Source organism: Paramacrobiotus metropolitanus, unplaced genomic scaffold (genome assembly GCF_019649055.1).
Source record: "Paramacrobiotus metropolitanus isolate TYO unplaced genomic scaffold, Prichtersi_v1.0 Parri_scaffold0000094, whole genome shotgun sequence".
Classification (NCBI taxonomy): Eukaryota; Metazoa; Tardigrada; class Eutardigrada; order Parachela; family Macrobiotidae; genus Paramacrobiotus; species Paramacrobiotus metropolitanus.
Window position 1 is genome coordinate 374,905 of NW_026570314.1, and position 20,767 is coordinate 395,671.

The 20,767-nt window shown below is 45.7% G+C and overlaps 3 protein-coding genes across 3 annotated transcripts; 1 reads left to right on the forward strand and 2 right to left on the reverse strand.

The window, feature by feature from the left end:
• Positions 1 to 161: 161 nt before the first annotated feature.
• LOC129596719 (BTB/POZ domain-containing protein 6-B-like) lies at positions 162 to 1,605 on the reverse strand. Its single transcript, XM_055494066.1, has 4 exons — positions 1,465 to 1,605; positions 1,228 to 1,406; positions 1,005 to 1,140; positions 162 to 638 (listed from the first exon to the last, which is right to left on the reverse strand). The coding sequence occupies exons 1-4, from the start codon at positions 1,603 to 1,605 to the stop codon at positions 162 to 164; spliced, it is 933 nt and encodes a 310-aa protein (XP_055350041.1).
• Positions 1,606 to 4,292: 2,687 nt separating this feature from the next.
• On the reverse strand, positions 4,293 to 5,264 carry LOC129596720 (C5a anaphylatoxin chemotactic receptor 1-like). The gene has a single exon (XM_055494067.1). The coding sequence runs from the start codon at positions 5,262 to 5,264 to the stop codon at positions 4,293 to 4,295; it is 972 nt and encodes a 323-aa protein (XP_055350042.1).
• Positions 5,265 to 8,138: 2,874 nt separating this feature from the next.
• LOC129596754 (BTB/POZ domain-containing protein 6-like) lies at positions 8,139 to 10,725 on the forward strand. The gene is made up of 6 exons (XM_055494105.1): positions 8,139 to 8,574; positions 8,642 to 8,764; positions 8,859 to 9,021; positions 9,085 to 9,271; positions 9,700 to 9,934; positions 10,319 to 10,725. The coding sequence occupies exons 1-6, from the start codon at positions 8,369 to 8,371 to the stop codon at positions 10,320 to 10,322; spliced, it is 918 nt and encodes a 305-aa protein (XP_055350080.1). The 5' UTR covers positions 8,139 to 8,368; the 3' UTR covers positions 10,323 to 10,725.
• The last annotated feature ends 10,042 nt before the right edge of the window (positions 10,726 to 20,767 follow it).

Here is a 20,767-nt window from a genome sequence, read left to right on the forward strand (position 1 = left end):
CAGTTATCTGTGAGCCCACCACATCCTTAGAGAATGGAACACCGAAGTGGGATGAAATACATGAAATTACTTGCTAAGTATGGTGCATCAGCAAAAACGTTATTTGTGTACGCTTAAAGTGAACGAAACCAGCGAGAAAAGCAGTTCAATGTGGATTTTGATCACGTGGCGGCGAGCTTGGCTTTCTTCCATGCTTTCAGATCTTCGCTATCCAAGCACAGATTGGCAAAGCGCTTACCGTGCTCTTTCCAGCAATAACGGACCGAATGCACTCCCGGCCGCCGCAGGCCGACGTATTCCGCAAGATAGCGGCAGCAACCTCCGTAGTGGTAACACAGCCGTTGACCGCGTTTCAGAATATCCACCGCTCGGATAATCTTGTCGGGTGCAACCACAGACTCGTTCTGTGCGTACGCATAGATGAAGGTTATGTTGGGCGCGCTGACGCCCGTGACGAGGGCCGCGTACCACAACTCGCCGGATTTCACAAAGATCTCTTCCTGGTCCTTGAAGGTAAAAGCGCCGACGCGGTGCACGGCGCCCTGACGCGGCTCGGTCGGGAAAGGCAGCGATGGCTTGACTGTGGCGTGTTTGTATTGGTAGATGTCCCGCAATTCGGCTTGCTGCAGCATGCCAGTCTGCAAAAAGGCCGTTACACTAGCAATCAAACCAGTCATATAAAATTATTTGTTCGGCAGAAAACACGCAAACGAGAACTTGCTTTAGTGAACAAGCACATCCGTAACATTCACCACAAAGTTTTTTTTCAATCATGAAAAATACAGACTACAATCCAGGACATGGGCCACATGGCTATCTTTTTTATTCGGACCGCCAAACCGGCAGGCTAAGTAAAAAGAAGTTAAAGGTAAACCTTTGGCAGCTTCCTATTCAGTCTCAAAATTACACCAATTCCGCAGGTTTTCACTCAGGAGACCGGTTTTTATGTTGCGCCTTGACTTCGTTCTACACTATACATGCACGTACGCTTTATATGAACCAACCTTGGCGGGTCCGTCCAGCAGCTGCGCAATGCGGAGCATGGGGAAACGGATAAGGTTTAGTGCCGCACCCAGCGTCTGCCGTCGATTTTCGGGGGTTGGCTCCATGTCGGCACGGGCGCAGGCAGCCGCCGCCCACCTGCAGCAGTAATCCAAAATTAAGTTTGAACACCATAATTTTGTTATCAACACTCGAATTTTTTACTATTGTGCGTCGGAAGCTCACCGTTCGACAGCCAAGTAGATTGTGTTTTCGTCGGTGGTCAATGTATCGCGCCGCAGAATCATCATCAACGTCTCATGCTCCATGTTTTCAAAATGTTCGGACTGCAGCGCCAGTTCAGTAGACCGGTCCACAAACTCTAAACACGTCTGCGTGGCTTTTTCAGCGTCCCATAATTTTGCCTAAAAATAATAACCAGGCTATAAGAGAGGTTACATGCCATAAACTGGAGTAACACACCTTTTCGAAATGTGTCAGCCAATTGGTCCCGTTTAGTTGGCCGGCCAAGAACGTGCAGCAGGCTTCCACTAGCTGCGGGATGTCGTAGCGCTTCCCACAGTACAGGGTCTGGTACACATTATCCAGTGTCAAGTCTTCCATCGTGTCGGTATACAGAAAGCTATTAAGACTCTGCTGTTAGCATATTCTGATCACTTAATTAAAACGGATTGGAACAGTTTCCAAAAGCTAATAAGTACGACCAGAAGGATTACCTAAGCATATTCGCAAAGGCGTCAGGGAACACGTCCGGGATCTCGATGGGGTCCGCCCCGCTCTCCGTCCGGCCCAAGTTGAACATGGCATTGAAGACGTCACTGCTGACGCTTAAAATGTACCTGCAGAAAATTAGCCACACATACAAGGAAAGCGCGGCAGTAGCGATGTGATGTGCAGGGACATATCCTTACTTGTGAGCTCGAAATATCTTGGCCTCGCCGTGGTCCCTCCCGACGGCGAACTCCACGTCGCTCAGCTCAGGACGCGCCAGCGACCGCTTCATGCGGTTAGCGATATTGGCTACTGCACCGCGGCGCTGCGGATTGACAACATTGTCCGACATGGTAGATCTGACGCTCCTGTAAGCAAGCACAGATTGCAAATAGTTTAGTTTTGGGTTAAAGGTTGTGCGGAAAAAGTAGTAAAAGGTAAAACTCGACTAGCCGAAATAATTGAATCCCGCACGGATCCATGTATGTCGATACGACAGTAACCTCACTATTCTTACCGAAGACTGTCGTACGAAAAAATAACTTGTACGAGTACGGAATGCAGAAATGACACGCTTACAAAAACCATAAATGAGAACCGCAAAATAACCTTTCAACCTGGGGAACTCAAGAAAAAATTTAAAGCGGATCTGGTCTACATTCAGGATACCGAACGAGTGCCATGTTCATCGGATTCAGTGAAGTAAAACTGCCGGTAGATTAGAGGAGGGACAAAAGACTTGCAGTTGCCGCCCGTAAGGGGGTGCAGGCCGGCCAGAAGTGAAAACAGTTCCGGAAATTGAAGAAAGTGAGGCCTGTGAGGGGGCAGTCAATCTACAGCTTGAGTTAAAATACTGTAAAAATGGCTTTATAAGCGGGTTGCGTTGTATGCATAACATCCTCGTTCGTCCCAAACTCTTGATTCTTGGGGATTAGTATCTGTAGATACGTTTTTAAACATTTTATAGCATCCATTCTATTTGACAGTCACTGTAATGCCAAATTTTGAAATTTTCTGCAAATCTATAATGTAGATCCGTAAGAAAAATTTCTGTATTAAAAATTCTGAAAGAAATATGTAGCTTAAATCCCATTTAGACTGATTTAGTATAAAAAAGTAGCTAACTTTGCTGCTTGTGCATAGCAAACGGCGAGTTTCTTCGCCTGGAAAAGCAGGGGCTATTATGAAAATTATAATCATTCTGGTTTGCGTTGTTGTTGTTATACTTACGAGATGTATGTTATCAGAAGTTCAGAACTACCCACTTACGTAGTCCATTGTAAATTTTCCTGTACTGCAGATGGGCAACTGCCACCTGCATCCGCGGCAGCGTGGAGCCTGTGGGCGGGAATCGACGCAATGTGCTGGGAGACGCACTGTCCATGCTTCGATTTTCGCTATTCACCGATGCTGAGCTGGCCAAAGTTGTCAAAGGGTGAAAATTCTTCACTTTCCTAAATTAGATTTCTGTAAAAAGCAGTTTTGTTACCACTTATGTTGGCGCACTGCAGACAGCGGAGTTTGCCGATATCCACCTGTGGCGGACGGTTTCACCGCAGCCGCTGTCCTTCCCTACTGAACCGCGAACACCCCGGACCGTTCAGATTATTGGGGACGCCAAATTCCAGCTGAAAGAAGAGGTGTTTGTGAACGCCAACGGGCACTGGTACTTCGGAGGGGAGGTCATCGGGGTGGACGCATACGAGTTCGTGGTGGCTGGTTTTCGGGGGAAGTTTAAACGTCCATACCAAAGACTGTTTCGAGCGAAGGAATTTCTGAAAGGTCGCAAGAGAGTGCTGGCGCGTATACATGGCGAATATTTTCAAACTGATGGACAACACTCGTCGCTTTGCCCGAGTTTTTACAACATTTGCCGCTTTGGACGGGGACTGACAGTGCCGGTCAGGGATTTGGTGGTTTCGAAATGGTGTGAAAGGTACAAATGTCGGCGATGTCGAGTCCATCAGCGAGCTAATCAAAAAGCATATGAAGCGGTATCGTTCGACAGCGAGCCCGATGGGTACATGTATGACAGTGGCGAGAGCACAGACAACGACGAGTACAATTTGAAGAAGTGGAGTTATAATGATAATGACTAGGTTTGAATTTGGTTTATAGTTTATCGTCCCTTAGTACTCTGAACACTCCTGAGCACTTTCGTAATTTGTCTCTTTGTCTTAAGTGGTCATAGAATAATTATCAAACTTTTCGGCATTTCTATTTATTCCGTTGTTTCTACATACTGCAGAGTGCAGACATTAAATTAAACAGTTTCTGCATTTGTTTTGCTGTTGTTTTACTGGACGCACTTTTGGGTATTAGTAGTTGAGCTCAGCTGAGGGTATTCATAATGACACCGTACTTGAGAGTCACCTTCTCTCAAAAATCGCCGCTTAATGGTGTAGAATGCAAACAAGACACCTTTCCACGTCAACATGAGACAGTCAGTATCCTACCACACCGCGGTCATGCAGTACCCGTGCATGAAAAGCGAGTGCATTTTTAATGTAGGTAACATAATGGCGTTTTTGCGTTGATTCCCATTTTTTCTGGTCATTCTAGTTTTGGGAACGAGATTTTTACCGCAATAAATTACGCCTTGAACCTCTGAAGGCGAAAATAAGAAGGACTGGATCCAGTAAGGCCTGCACCAGCCAGAGAACATCAAAAATTACGTTCACCGTATCGAATACTTGTGCGGCCGCGCTGTGCTGCACAAGCGGCTGGACTAGTTCCCAGATTAGCGACGGCAGCCAGAAACAGGCTAGACTGCCGGTTAGCGCCATCAGGACGCGGAAAGTCCGTGGATCCGGTGTACTGACTGCGCGCCGGCGGTGGCTTATACCGCTCCCTTCCGAGCGGCCGCTATCCTGACTAAGCATGTCTGTAATGGGACGCACTCTCAAAAAGGCTTGCCGACGCCACTGAATGACGGGATACAGCACCATGACGCCGATGACTGGTAGGAAAAGAACAGCAACAAAGGTCATCATTTCCCATGTTACAACGGAGCGGCTGATGGCAGCTGGAATATCGATGATGTCCAGGAGACAGTCAACCGGGTGGCTGGCCATCCGGTAGACAAACAAGGGCAGTAGCCACAACAGCACATACATCCATGTTAGGGCGCAGGAACTGATGGCGGCGCGGACACTATGACTCCGCCGGTAGAAATACGGACGGATCACCGCCAGCAATCGGTTAATCGTAATCAAAAGATGGGAATGAGCCATAACGGCGAAGAGTAGCCAATTAGACAGTGTGTAGAATGCGCACTGGCCAAAGGTCAAGGATGTTGTGTGCAGTATATTCAGTAGATCCAAGGGAACGATAATGAGGCTGGCCGCGATGTTGAGAACGAACAGATGCAATAAGTAGACCCTAAAGGCCGCTGAGTGGTCGCTTTTTGCGGTGTAGACGGAGAATGCCGCCAGTGCGTTAAGAACGACAACGACCACCAGGAAGACGGCGTAGATGGACACCGCTACTGTTTGAATGCCAACGGTCGCCAGAAGGATACTTTCAAGATGGGATGATGTGGAGTTGTTCATTGCTGACGATGAGATAACGTAAAGTAAGCACCAACACAGCACAAAGTGCGGAGATTATGTTACTTTGCAGCCGATAAGTGGCATCTTACCCGCCTGACCTAAAACACAATAGCTTAGCGTTATTAGCGGTGCGCAGTTAAAAAATTCCATACAAAGATCAGCAAACATTGTGTGACAGAAACACATCCAGGACGCGTAACCAAATATTTGTACTTTATTATAGCGATCGTAAATTACACACAGCCGGGTTCGAAGTGGTTTCGAACAGAAAAGGGCTTATTTGCGCAATAAGCCTTAAAACAAAGCATCCACGTTTTCTGTTCCCCCACTACACTGTAAATAATAACAGCAGACGTACCAAAGAGGTCGGTGGTTAGAGCTCGTGCCCTGAGCGAAATCATATAAACATGAAACAGCGTTATCGTTACTGCCGTCAGAATGTTCGAGGTAAAACCGCTTCCTACTCAGTAGGAGGACTGGAACGGCGTAATTTTAGCGGATCGGAATTTTTGTCGGATTTGTGCGTCCGCTGCAGTCCCCTTCCATAGTTAATAAACGTTAGTAACCATAATTCAAGATCAGGCCAAGCGTTGATCAATGTCATAAGCCCTCTTGTCGGTCTTTTGCACAACCAGGATTAGGAGGACCTGGAAACAAATGAAAGAATACAGCTGTATGAACTCAAAGCTAAATACAGGGTGTACACATTTCTGTGTAAAGAGTACAAAAGAACAGATGCGTGATCGCAGCGATATTGTATGTACCTATACCTCTACAAGAAAAATTCCGTGCATGGTTTACGGCAAACAATCTGACCGAAATAATTTCCATATACTGTAATATAGAATGTTTCGATGCATGAGCGGTATTGTTGCTAACACGAGAGGGTTTACTGCTTTCGATCGGTACCGATATATGGCACGGAGGATCTCCCGGCGATTCAAAAAGGTCGGGCTTTTTCTCCTGGGAAAGTAACAATGGCATGACGCCTTTGAATAGTTAGCATGGCCCATATGAAATGAAGTCACGGCAACCTGCAATGCGGGGAGGATTGGCCCATACGTGCAAACGACGATTGGCCTACCGAACGCGTTCTGGATTAACGCATCGCGGTATCGGTGTCGTTGTAAATACCGTTGCAACCCACAAAAATATCGGTGGCGTGCTTGTACTGGTAGATTTCTCATAATTCGGCTTGCTGCAGCAGACCAGTCTACAAAAATACCGTTTCATCAGCCATACAGTGGTGTCAAAACGTCTGACTAGTCAGTGTATTTTATCGACACAAAGACAGCAAACAAGAATTAATCACGCTGAACGAGTTAGGAAAGCAACAGCTTTTTAATTTAAGCACGGAAAATCCAACCTACAGTACAATATTATCATCGTTTCATGACCTTCGTAGTACGTGATACTTAAATTATTACCTTCCATGGCTTACTATTACTATTACTTAATATTTGTAGAATTAGTCGTCTACTCTGTACAGTGCGCTAAAATATTAATTGCTGGGTAGCAATATACGTAAATGTCTCATGTTACAGTATCTCCACTTCATGGGTTTACTTTAGTTGTCGTTCTGCTGTGGTGCATTTATGAGCAATAAAACCTTAACTATTTCACATAACCGACAGTCACGTAAAGCGGAGGCATAATGCCTTGGCAAGTACTTCCGGTTCAGTTCGATTAAGGTCGGAAGCCATTGTAAACCAATCAACCTTATGGGGCCGTACAGCAGCTGGGCATCGCAGAGTAAGCGCGGAAAGGTGTAGAAACTCTCTCCAGCGTCTGCCGCCGGTTTTCGAGGTCGACTTTAATGTATTAGCACGGGTGCATGCAGCCGCCGTCGATCTACAGATATACCACCCAAAAGTTTTGGGTCAAAACCAAAAAAAAACATTCTTTCCAGAAAGCTGCTTCGTTTAGTATCGGCATTGGAGTCAGTTTTCCTGACGTTAAGTAACCTTCCGACAGACAAGTAAATGGCGTTCTCACTGGCTTTCAAGGGACCGCGCTGCTGCGGAATCATCATCAGTGCTGGCGTCTCATGTGGAATATTTTCAAAATGTGCGGACTGGAATAACAGTGCGCGGGATCGATCCATGAAATAGCGGCGAGCCATCGACCTTGCCCGAGGCAAGTCCAACAGATCCGATCTCGCCCCATCACGAAATCGAGCTAGGGTTTTGCTAGTCGGTCTTCGTTTTCTTAGGTTTCTTAATTTTGTTCAGTTTCTTATATTTTCATAGCTGTTTATAATAATCATGGCTTTTCTTATTCGTTTCTTTGTTTCGTCGAATTTCTTATAGTCACCGTCCTTGTGACGGTCGATATCGTGCGGTCAACATTGTAGCGGTCGACGCGATGTCTGTCGACGCAATGTCACTGAACTTAACACAACACCGCCCGGTGACCGCGCTCAACCTCTTCGTGCATTGGTGGCTGTATATGTCATCCATCGATAACCTTAGAAGCACCGATAAGCTTCGAGGTTGCAAAACCGGCAAAGAAACAAGCGGGTGCCACTGGAACGTAGGGAAACGGGAAAATAATTTATGCCTGCAACTGTCGGAAATGTTTGTGAACCAAAGGAAAAATTACAAACTTTTTTACCACCATATTTTCAGAATACTCAATAAGCACCTTGAATCAAGTGTCATATCTAGGCGGATTCTAATTAGCTAGTTACATTTTCGATGGAAGCGCCCTCTAACCGTCCCGCAAGCCATATTCCGCGCCATGTGGCTAGCCAAGCCCATTGAAAACTCACTTCTCGGCATCGTAAACCGAATGTCAGGTCTCGTTTATTTTGAATCGTTCGTCGAACGAGCGAGCACGTGTTTATTCCTTCGTTTTTCTCGGTAAAAATTACCACATTAGTTATTTCGTGCCTTCCTGCTTCCTCCAGCCTTTCTGGGCTTTTCTCAAGTGAACTGTCATCGGAGGGAATACTGTTATAGCTTTGTGGGCGATTGTGGTGCGGTCTACGTCAGTGGCAGAAGCAGCAACATTATTTTCTAAACAGAACTTAACGGCTTATTAGGCGAACTGTGCGCGTCCATACATTATCGACGAAAATACAGTATCTACCTGATTACCAAAGCATGGAAGCGATTCCTCCCACTACGCCCAGAGAAGGGACCTCATCTCCGACCGCTGCTACAGACGAAAAGGATGACGCCGAATCCGATTGTGTTGCAGAGATTACCGACCGCATGAGCACTCTGGAGGTTCTCGATTTTAACAAACGTGACATAGAATTTTCGGTCGGGCGTGATTTTGGTCCCGCAAAGCTCTTTAGAGCCAATAAGTATGCGGCTTCGGGAAATCGCATTAAAAGATTGCACTTCCAATACCGCTCACTAATCATTTTGCAGAGAACTTCTGAGCAGGGACAGTGCTGTGTTTCGGGCCATGTTCTATGGAGGTTTGGCGGAGAACTGCGACAAACCCATCGACCTTCCGAGTGATCGTCCTGAGGCATTTAAGAGTATACTTTGGTATGTTGTATCATGTTGGAAGATTATTTTACGAGAGCTCCCGAGAACTATCCAGATGAAGTGCGCAGTGTCCTAATTTTCTGTACTTCTACAGCTACATGCACCACTATGGTTTAATCGGAATCTTGCACCCAGCGAATGTGTTGGCCATTCTTTCGTGTGCCGATAAGTACGACGTGCCGCGGCTAGTTGACCACTGCTTCCAGTTCATTCACGACGAGATGTATGCAGCAAACTGCGTGACGTATCTGGAAGAGGTCGGTCTGCAAAGAGTTCTATCTTCGCGATTTCCACAACACTTAACTGATAACGGTTTGCAGGCTATCTTGTGGCACAACGATAAAGGTGTCAGCCAGTGCTTAGACACCGTGGACGCGTTTACCGAAGCCGTTTTCCGATCACAGCCGTTCACAGCAATTGAGCAAACGACTTTAGCGATGATTTTGGGACGGAATACGCTTTCAGCTAACGAGAATGTTATTTACAGCGCTGCTCAAAGAGTCAAAGGTAAGGTGCACCTAGCTTCTCTTTGGTGGTTAGGTTTGATACGTGTGAAATATAATTATGCGGAGTGCAAAGAAACATGACTGTATCGAAATCCCGTTGGCCCATACAACATCCGACCGAGTTTTAAATACCTTTGCACTCGCGCACTTGCACTGTAGAACTAGAAATACTCACGAAATTTGCAAGACTGTATGACATCTGATAGCCAAATGCTTAAACTTAACTTTTATTAGCGTCTACCAGTGCAGCCTGTGCAGGCTGGTTAATGTTGCTATGTGCGAACTTAAAATAAGCAGGAGCAGCAGCAACAGATTCATAAAACTTTTACACTTATTTCCAAACAAAAATGGATTTAGAATACCAAGAAACAGAAACGGTGTGCCCCTTATAGGAAGTTCTCTGTTTCGTAATGTTTGGTTATCTTGTAGATGGGCGATTGCCGCTTGTACTCGAAACAACCTGGAACCATCGGGCGTTAATCAGCGCGAAATGCTGGGAGAGATACTGTCGTATTATGAGGTTGTCAACGGTACTAAGAAGTACGCGATTAACTAACGACTCTCCGGACGGGATCGTCGTAACCACTATCCCTGCCTTGCTCAGTGAGTATCGCAACTCTTGTCTCAACTGTTACAGCGGATCACAGGAAATACGCGGAATCTGGTAGGTTCAGGAACACGAAGATCAGGAATCCCTAAGCGATTATGCTGAACAATACTCCTAACTTCCAGTCGTTACATATGCGGGTTGGACGAAGCACGAGCATACCGTGTTTACCACGCTATAATCCGATACAAATTACGAACGTCGATAATCACAGAAGATGCTTTACTTCGCTAACACACAATCATATGTACAACACAAGGAAAGTTAAGAGCAAGTAGTCGTCAGATCAGAAATCCAAGACTGAAATCCAATCTGTTTTTGATATTAGTAAAATCTCAGACTTAAATAGACTAAAAGTAAAAACATCAGATACACCGCTAAGCCATAGATATAACGAATCACAGAACTGATCGGTGCTGATATCCGGTGTTGTATTTGCAGGTGAGGGCGGACAGTCAGTGGATGTACGGTGGAATCCCTCGTACGTACTCCTCCACACGTGACCCCCACAAACGTTTCTTGGCTCCTGCCAATATAAACAAGTCCATCCGCAACATCCCGTGCGATTGTGAGCGCTCCATCCCTGATCCATCTCCCATCCTTCGCCACAATCCACGCATGCCCATCCGATGCCCAATGACTGTACGCCTGATCCGTGTGAGTTGTTAGTGTATGGATCCTAGCGTCGTTGGCATCCGGAAGTCCACGGGATTGGCGAGGAGGAGGTCCAGGATCCAAGGAGCTAAAATCTACTGCGTACTACTGTGCCGTTCATGTGATGGATTTTCTGTGTTCTGTATTGGCACCAGGCTTTAATAAAGTTTAAAACTGAATTACTTTATACTGTTTTTCCAAGTCTTAAACTGCGGAGAATTAAAGAATATTGTACAGTGATTTTAATTATTGGATCTGTACAAATGCTTCATAGATTAATCCTGACAAATTTTCAACGAAAAATGCTACAAAAATATCCAAAATGCAGAATTAAATGCAAGGTATAAAAATCAGATATAATACACAAAAATTCCGCCGTAATTCTAATTATTCGTGACGAGGGAAATTATGCAGAGAAATAATGGAGACATATTGAGGCTGCACATTCTCCTGAACGTTACCAGCATTATCCAATCGCACGATCTGTGAGTGCGGAATCTCCGGGGACGGTTCTCGCTCCAGTATCTGCATTTCCGCGACAGGTTCTTCAGGTTCTGGCGGTGGAGTTGGCTCTCGGATATCACCCATACACTCGGAAAACCATTCTTCGTAGCCTTTAATGTCAAACGCAGCAGGAGACGACCAAGGCTCCTCAGGCTCTTTCTTCATCAGTCGACCACGAAAGTTCGCACACAAGTTTGCCGTCCGAATCCAACGCTGAGTTTCTTCATCCGTCTCGAACACACGCAAAATCACGAATATGCTCTTCCTGCTGTGCTTCGTCAGCCCATTTATCGTTGTCGCGTCGAACTTCATCCATGTCCTCCATCGTTTCCACATAAACCATCATTGCAGCAAGCATATTCTGACATTCTTGCTGAGCACGATCATACGCTTCTAAAGCTCTAATGCCCAGACGTCTAGCACCACGCGTAACGACACGACGAGCGGCTCGAGTAACGATCTTGGACGACATTGTACACACAAGAAACAAAGAACAGTACAATTCCAAAAGGAAAATCTAAAATTCTTTAAGCTTGCCAGTTAAATTGCAATTTCAGAATTTACGGTATGGGCTAAATACGGCTATAAATCTGTAACCGCCACACAGTAGGTGTGTACCCCGGAAATGTACCAAACTGCCACTCCGCTGGTGCGTAAGCCGGAAATACAGCATGCCGCCTATGTTAATTCCAGGTTTTAATTATAACTAATAATTCGATCATTGCAGTTAAAACATAGTGATTCACATGACCGAAAAATATAATTATCATTTCCGAAAATAAACTAAAAATGTGATAATCATCACAACATCGACGTCAGTGCAACCAATATAACATGAAACCGATTAAACCGTGTTGGGCTCCTTGCCGTCTTCGATGCAAAATTTGCAAGGCTTATTGCTCGAACTGCTGGAACGCACTTCCGACGAGTTCTCCTTCAACGGTGACAACGGGAAGCCGTAGAAGCCAAATCCTCCCGTAATGGCCGATGCCGAAGGCGCAGAATGTGGTTCAGCGATCTGCGGAGCGCCTCCATTCAACTGCTCCACAGTGTCTCGGTACAGCAACGGGGCAACCTTTTCCCAACGCTGAATGGTCATACCGTCACAAATCACATCTTTTCCAATCGTTCGTTGGTCCAGGGGAACAGTATCGACCATATCCAGTGCCATATTAATCAGCTGAGCAGCACGAACCATTTGCTGATTAGGTGCTTCCTGCGGTTCTTGCTCTTCGTCAGGCATAGAAAGCAACGACGAAATTGATCCCGTAGGGTAGCTACGCGGTGATCCAAACTCAGTGGCGATCGAGGACCCATGGCGCTGGGCATATCCAATCATGACAGGAATCTTATTGACAGATTCCGCTGGAGCTGAACGAGATGCCATTTCCTCCTCTCGGCCCAAAGCGTAACGCTGGAAAAACGTGTTGTTGCGTTGCGATTTATTCGCCATAATGTGCAACACTTGCGACTATTACCGTCAAAGGACTGTAAGCATAAATGCTGACCAAATGAGAATTAAATGACGAGTTTGTACGACCGTCTAAAGCACACTGTATGAAAAATTAAATTTGTAAATTTGAAGACTGGACGATTAACTGTTGAGTCTTTCCGCGGCTAATTTCCGTGTGTTCATACTAATACTTGTACGACCAAGTTATAGTGAGTTGCATTTCTACGGGTGTATAAAAACTTGTTACTTCCGTACTAACCGTTAGTATTGTACTACAGATTACAAGGAACTAGAACCCACGCGACGTTTTTAGTTTTTTATTATTTTTTTTGATTTTACATTTCAGCAATTTTAATGTGCCTGAGAGGCCTAGATCTTCTGACCTTTTTGCGGGATTGCATACGGTAAATCCTGCACTTCGGGACGACGGTCTAACCGGATTTGTCCCATTTCTGTTAACAACAACACACACAACACGAAAGAGAAACAGTTCAGTGGCCTCAAAAATGGCACGCCACACACCAGTAAAATTCGAAACAATAACAAAACATCGGCAGCAAAAATATCGAGGTCATATCACAGAACAAACAAGATCAGAACACTTCGATAATTGCCAGTAATAACAACAAAATAAACAAAAATTTACCGCATCACTTGCTGCTGGTTGGTGCCAAGGAGAACAGTCCTGTCTGTCCCACAGTCGACGAGGCTGAAACGGCATCCAGACGGCGACTGACTTCTTCCGCCATCTTCCGTCGCTTTTTCATCTCTGACTCTCGCTGCTTCTGCTGGAGTAACTCATGGTCAGCGACAAAGTTGGGCACAAAATCATGCGATGGTTTCCCAATTCGATCTCGCGAGACTGAACGGTCACGATTCGTATTCACCGGTACTGCGAAGGCATCGACTCCAGGTTGCAATCCCGGAAGTGCGCTCATTGGTGGTACTGCTTGCACAGGGTGCTGCGGTAATGCTGCTACGCTGGCTGGCACGCTTCCGACAATCAGGACAGACGAGCCTGATAAATGCTGATCAGCATGAGGAGGAGCGGCGACAATCTGGCCCACAACTCCGCGACTCGGATCTTCAGCTGGTGCAGGCGCCTGCGGAGGGTTCGAGACGTCGACCTCCATAGGGACGCCGGGATTCTCCACTCGTTGAGCCGGATTATCTGGTCCAGCAGCATTCGGAGCAGGACCCTGTTCCCCCAAGGGTCTGCCTCCACGGATCCAATCAGATGGCCCACGACGGACGTTGTTGCTTCCGTGACTTCGATGGTGCATAGGGCGATACGGGCGAAATCCGCCGCGCGCACAGCCACCACGGTATCCTCCTCTCCAGCCGCCATACTGTTGCTGTTGTTGCGCCGTCTGCGATGACTGAAATACGGCGTCAACGAGCTTTTCAAAAACTCGATTCGGATCTATCGGTGGCATAGCAAATCATTACGGGAACAAAAGTGACCTTTCACAGCAACAAAATGAGGGTAAAAGTTCCAACACGAATTGGCAAGGAACTACTACACAGCCTGTGCGGCGTGACGAAAAAGTGCGAACTTTAAAGTGAAAAACTGCACTGTAAGATCTGTGCTGCTTTTACCTGCTTAAGTACCTGCACCTGCTATGTGCTTAAGATGTGCCGGTGTATCGGGAAATTTCCCAGTTTCGAACCGCATGCAACCGACCAATCACAACCACAGGTTAGAGCTCTTTTAATAGGAGTGAGGGAGATTACGTCACCAACATCGGCTTCTCCATACATCGATGAAATCATCAGATAAAAAGTGCTAAAATTTTCCAGGCACACCGCGGCGACAAAAGACTACAGTTAATTATACAGCCAAGTCAGGACATGCAAAATGTGCAAAGATTCACGGTCAATTTAAGGTTAACAAGACTAAAAGTTATGCAGAAAATTAATCACCCATAAATCTCAAAAATAAAGGTAATTATGTAAAATAGCAATAACAATAATCTCATATGAGGCAGAATAACATTTCACTTTACCTAAGCCGATTTAATAAAAATCGACGGGACGAACGGGTTTAAGGGAAAAATACCGCGATTATCCAAAATGGGGCTGCGGGCTGGTGTCAGCTGTCCAACTTGCAACTCCTCCGAGCGTGGCTCTTCCTCCTGCTGCTCGACGACGCCTTGAATCTGCACCATTGCCGCAACTGCAAGGACATTTTCCGCCTGATCGCCATCATCGATGTGCAACTGAGACTGTTCTTCTTCCTCTGGCTGTTCATCGTTGTCGTGCTGTTTGATGTCAACATTATCCACAGCATACTCATCGTTCTCTGGGCCAGCAAAATCCACTAAGTCGCTAACATTCCTCCATCGCGACTTCCGCAGCTGACTTTTTCGGCAGAATAGGGGGATGCTCAAAATCAGGCATCGGCACATCCTCGTCATCAGAATACGTAATGAGCGAATCAGCAAAAATCTGCATCTGGCGCTCGTTTTCACCATCATCCCCAGTCTCGTCCTCTTTTTCAGCGTCTTTTTCTTTTCCATCAACTTGGTAATCGTAGGCAAAGGCTGGAACAAACTGACAGCCTTCGGTTTCTCGACACTACTTCCGGCCTCTTCATCCATCTCATCGAATTTGCGCTTAATTGATCCGATCAGACTGCTGAAGCGAACCCAGCGTTCTGCTTTAATGCGTTGGAGATGGTCCCATCCCGCTTTTGTTTCCTCGCTGGTTTCAGAACCGGTAGACTGATCTGTAGAGGAACCGCTATCCGTTTCCGTATCCAGCGAACCAGTGCTGTCACTGCCATCCTCATCACCATCCGCTTCTTCGCAATCCTCGGCGTCGGCGTCGTCGCCCGAATCTTCGCCGTCCTGTCCAGCGTTCTCAGCCGCAGCTTTAACCTCCGCTTGCTGCTGGTTCAGCGCTTCAAGTAAAAGACAAAAGGCTGGATTTAGATAAACATATTGACGACGCAGCTCCCATGCAATTTGTCTAGGTAATTTCTGAGTCCATTTACACAGATCGTAACGGTTTATCAGCCCATTCATAAAACAAAAACTTGGATAACCAAAGGCGTTGGTAATGCTCACCGGCGACGTCAACACTAGGATCAACAGCTTGGACGACGGCCATATCATCCTTGTCATCAGCCATAGCCAAATCGGGAAACTTCAGCGTCACCGAGTCAACCGACGAAGGCTCAGTCTCCGTGTCTTCTCGTCCGAGGCCTACCGCATTTAACTGAGGCTGCTCACTGCGCTGAATGGGCCTTTCCGGCACTCCGGTTCGTCGAGCAAACCCGGGGCGTGAAACGCGCACGACACCATCTCCGTTTCCTGTGACATGTTAAAAATTAGTTAAGATTTCCTTCCTTAAAATAACCATCGTGTGCCATGTCGTATTATGCCATGTCGTATTATGATTTAATAAATATAAAAATTTAATTTAAATCTTTTAGATAGAATTAACGCTCAGCAATTTACCACCGAACCATAAGACAATTTAAAATAAAAAGCATAAAATACGGCGTCTATGCAGCATGTCCACTGGTGCCGCTATCTCCCTCTGACAAATTCGGCGATTCAACCAAACGATTCCGAGGTTTGCTGCTACCAGGTGGTGTGCTGCTATTGCTGGACGACGAGGAAGGCTGTCCTCGCCAGCGCGTCTGCTCCGGAGTACTCGCGAATGCACCACGGCGCTGGTTTCCGCGAACGACGTCAGCACGATCAAGGCTCTGCACTTGGGCCGGCTGTTCTTCAGCGCTGCCCGATCCGCTGGATCCTTCCGCGAAATCCGCTGCCTGAGCCTGTGCTCTCGTCACCCTGTGCTCCGCACGATCTGCCGCAGATCCGGGCTGGTAGCCCACCGGATGTCGGTTTGCATTCGGCCTCTCCAGAATACCACGTTCGCGCATCTGTCTTGTAGGCGGTGTGGGTCGCCAGGGAACTACATCTTCTGGCTCTAGGATTTCAGGAGAAAATCGCTGCGACACGCTTCCCGTCAAGCTTTTATGCAAAGAACCCATAAAATAACCAAAAGTAAAACCGGAAATGAGGTTCTCTACGATCAAATATTAAAAACGTGATGAAGAACTTCAAAAACTCAGAAATTTTCAGTTTGAATGCGGCATGTTACACACTGTGCTATACGGTGTTATACGTCAGTGCCATAACATGGCGGTTTGCCTGTCGAGAGGCAGTCGACTTCCGGTGAGTAAGTATTACGGAAATTCGCTCATATTTCAGGAACTATTATTCTTCACCGTAGTTTTTATGGATAGGAGTGTTTTTTAGGGTGTATTTATTAATATTTTTATGAAAAGAAGACCGGAAACACCGATTCCAGATTTTCCGAACCAAAATTGCGATGGGGTTCTCAGTGGGCACACAGTAGCTGGGATACATTCGGTATCTCGCACAAGCTACTGCCCGTGTGTGGTTGACTCCCGGTGTTTTACCACGGATTAAAACTTAGACTTTTTCAAATTTTTCCCAACTTATCGTGAACTTTTATTCCTCTTTCTCTTTCTGATCTTATTGTGTTGGTATTTTCTGTTTTTTCCTTTTCTACATTTAGTAAGTATTTTATTATTATTATAGTCTTTGGCTAATTAATATTTTGTACTCTGTAGGCGCCATGTACTGCCTGAGTGCTTCTTCTCGCGGCGATATGCGCGGAACTCGACGTCTTTGCAACGATGTTGCCACAATGCTCAAGAAACCGCTGGAACCCATGGAGACTTTGAAGGCTCGTCGTCAGGAGGCACTGAAAGCCTGTGTTCAGGTTCGCCTCCTGGATGCCTTTATGAAGAGTGAACTGGTCGACATTACAGATATGCAGGAGTTCCTGTGCACTCTGCATGATGATTTCACTTCCGCCCGAGTGAAGCTATACTTGGAGGAGAGTATTTCCGCCGGGTTCTTACTCAAACAACTACATGTGGATGGGCGATTTATTCTAGGAGAAGCTGAACGTCTTCGAAGCCGCCGCCCGGTTCTAATTATTGATCAAACCTATAAACTTCGTGCCGCCATCTGCGGTATACTGCTTGAAGCTGGATACGGGGTTACTCGCCAAGAATTGCTCGTGTGGCTGCGTAACACTTACGCTGTTAAAATCCCACATTTTCCGGTCGAGTTCCGTAAGGCACTGCTGGCACTGCTTCGTTTGGGGCGCATACGCACTGGGAATGGAACGCTGTTTATCCACCCCTGCATCGATGCACGGATGAAGTCTGTGCGGGCTGGAGAACTCTCCACAGAGTTCGGACGCACTCTCAGTAAGTTTCTGTTGCGCCTTAGTTTTTAATTTTAATTCTAACAATGCTGTCAATATACCGTATTCCTCCACTCATATTTTCTAATTTTATAGCAATCCACATGAAGCCGCACGAGGCTGATTGCCCATACTTGTGCTATGGTTTTGGCGATCTGACCGTAAGCGATATGTGTTCTGCTGTTGTAAATGCCGCATCTGAACTGGGATGCTTGCGTGTTCCTGTGGCTGCTACCGAAGCTGTGGATGATTCTGGACCGTCAACCAGCTCATCCGGCGCAGCAATTCCCGTTTCTGTCAACTTCCGTTATACTGCGCCTGAGAAGAAATTCCTTCCGACTCGTCGCCCTGCTCGTGCTCACACTGTGCTGCCAGCTACTGCTGATATCATTCGCACCGAAGTGTTTCTGCCCGGCAGACTTGTTTCAACGCCATCGCAGATTCACTCCGCCATAATTTGAAGGAAGCAGACGTCAGTGTTGCCAGTCTGAAGCGTCATGTCAGTGACCATCCCGCCGCAGGAAAACCAAACAAGTCTGCGAAATCTTCCCGGTAATTTGTTTAACTATTGACCAATTATTGTGCACTAGTTTTAATTGCTGCTGTGTCACAATTGACTGTTGTTTTAATTTCCCGAATAATTTTTCTGGATGTTCTTGTTATTATTGGATACCACTGATGCTTCTCCGTGGGTTATAATAAACTGAACCACGTACCAGTATTGAATAAAAAATGCATTTTCCAGTGAGATATCGTAGCCTGGGATTATAAAATAATTCTCATCGCCATAGTCCCACCAAATTCAGTCCGCCATTTTAGATTTTCTCAACGTAATTAAAAATTAGCTTCAAATAGGGCCAGTTTAGAAAAATATTTTTCACTTTAATTTACGGCACTTTATTTGCAAAATATTCTCCCTTGATGGGATTCGATTCTGGATTCTGGGAATTACAAGGAAGATCATCTAAACAACTCGGCCACTACGGCTTTGGTAATTTTGTAGTGTTACGATCAGCGCCAAAATTGTGTGACCTGTATACTAAGACCATAAAAAGAAGTTAAAATTTAAATCTGTTACAAAATTGCTGCCATCACTTAGTATTGAACTAGCGACCTCAAACCGTTGTGGAGAATCTGACAACCACTAGACCACTACATCCATTCACATTTAAAATTCATTTAACCATCGCCAAAATTGCGTCGACCGTATTTAAAACGTAAAATTGGACAAAAATAATTGAGCTATTTGCAAAATTTTCTTATTATGAGTATTGAACCTGGTATCTCGAAGCATTATCCAGCAGTGGCCACCACTACACTACTACGAGCATTTCATTGATTTTTATTCCGGTTTAAGTCCTTTTATTCGTAGGTGTAAAACAATGGTTTGCCATGTCGTGTTATGTTTTGTTATGTTTTTATTAGGTGTTACAATTTATATGTTTATCGCAATTTTCGCTCCGCCATAAACTGCTATTGTATTTCAAGACCAATAATTATTGCTTTTATTAGACAGGCCAACGTAAATAAATCCGAGCAACTGTTGATAAAACTCTAATAAAATTCTCATAAAATCTACACACACGGTAGCAGTCAAATACGAGTACAGGCAAATGCACTCTCCTCTACTAACCAAACTGAAATAATGAGCATAAGAAGTCGGAAAAATAAAGATTCGGTAACTCGTCAACTAGAGAAAAGAATGGGCTAAAGCAAATCCGAGAAAATGTTCAGCAATGCTTTAGTCAAAACCAAATCCCCGCGGATACGTATATTCGCAGTATGGGCCTCGCCCGCTCAAAATTTTATCATAATGCTGTTTCTGTTGGCGCGCGAACATGCGCATAAACTTCTCGTAGGTCAGATTCTGAATCTGCTCCAGAGTCATACGGCTTGTATACTTGACGTGCCAGTCCGGAAGAGGAAGATTCTTCGGTTTCGGTTTGGCGGTGGTGTAATAGTTTCCACCACGCTGCTCGGCCAATCGCAGACGTAACTGCTCTGCTGCCCATCTCTGTCGTTCTGGTTGACGAGGTTTATCCTCGTCCGGTTCCTCGTCACGTTTGCGGAACTCTTCTTCTTCCATCAGATGCTGTTGAAGAATCAAGACGCGCTTCGGCGCTGTGCCAACAATGCGGACGGAAAACTCGTTTGGCACGGCCACACAGCTGGGTGTCATTTCATTGGAACTTGCCTTTTTCTCTTCCGGTAGGACTTGCTCTTCCTGCCCGCCCACTTCTTCGTCATCAGAAAGCTGAAGAAGGTCTCCCACATCCGATTCCTGCGCTGGAACTGGAGCCACAGGCTCATATGGTTCCTTCCAAACGGGCTCTGCGTACAATTCCGGGGCTTCGCGTATCTTACGCAACTCTGGTTCGCGAGCAATCTTCTTCATCGCCAGGGGTTTGATGGTCTCTGGCACTTTCTCGTCCGCAGCAATCTCACGCGGCATGATTATCTCAAAATCAATACAATTATTTCAAAACCCAAGGAAGAACACTGCACGTAAAATCAAAATTTTAGGGTTCACTATCAAAATTTTAGAACTTAAAAATTGTATCTTTCGAGAAACACTGAACTGCGAGCACGTGCTCAAACAGGAAATGTCAATATGGGTACATAATACCCCTGTTAAGCTCGGAGAACCCACGTTCTTCTGTTTACTGTTCCTGTTTTCGCTTTCGTTGATCTCTCCTTCATTTGATAAATAAATGTCAAGAATATGATGTTTTAATTTATTTTAGTGTTTAACAAATGAAGACAACACTATTTACCGTATAATAAGGATATTTCATCCAGGGGTAGCGTTTTACTGTAGTACCCCACTATGCTATAGTTCCGTTCGGCACAGCACTGACTTCCGGTAATCCTTTGGAGGTTCTCTCCTGTCTTCCTATTTAATTGTTTTTGACTCGGAAGTATACTAAATAACAAGAGTAGGTGTGTGTAATCTATTCAGATATCTCCGAGACACCAAAAATCTACCCCTACCACTTTATACGGATTTCCAGTATATGCTATAC

Coding starts and splice junctions, on each gene's coding strand:
- LOC129596720 (XM_055494067.1), bottom strand. CDS start 5,264: ATGAACAACTCCACATCATCCCATCTTGAAAGTATCCTTCTGGCGACC.
- LOC129596719 (XM_055494066.1), bottom strand. CDS start 1,605: ATGGAAGACTTGACACTGGATAATGTGTACCAGACCCTGTACTGTGGG. Junction 1,407..1,464: donor GGCTGACACATTTCGAAAAG/GTGTGTTACTCC, acceptor TATTATTTTTAG/GCAAAATTATGGGACGCTGA. Junction 1,141..1,227: donor ATCTACTTGGCTGTCGAACG/GTGAGCTTCCGA, acceptor TTACTGCTGCAG/GTGGGCGGCGGCTGCCTGCG.
- LOC129596754 (XM_055494105.1), top strand. CDS start 8,369: ATGGAAGCGATTCCTCCCACTACGCCCAGAGAAGGGACCTCATCTCCG. Junction 8,765..8,858: donor GCATTTAAGAGTATACTTTG/GTATGTTGTATC, acceptor GTACTTCTACAG/CTACATGCACCACTATGGTT. Junction 9,272..9,699: donor CGCTGCTCAAAGAGTCAAAG/GTAAGGTGCACC, acceptor GTTATCTTGTAG/ATGGGCGATTGCCGCTTGTA.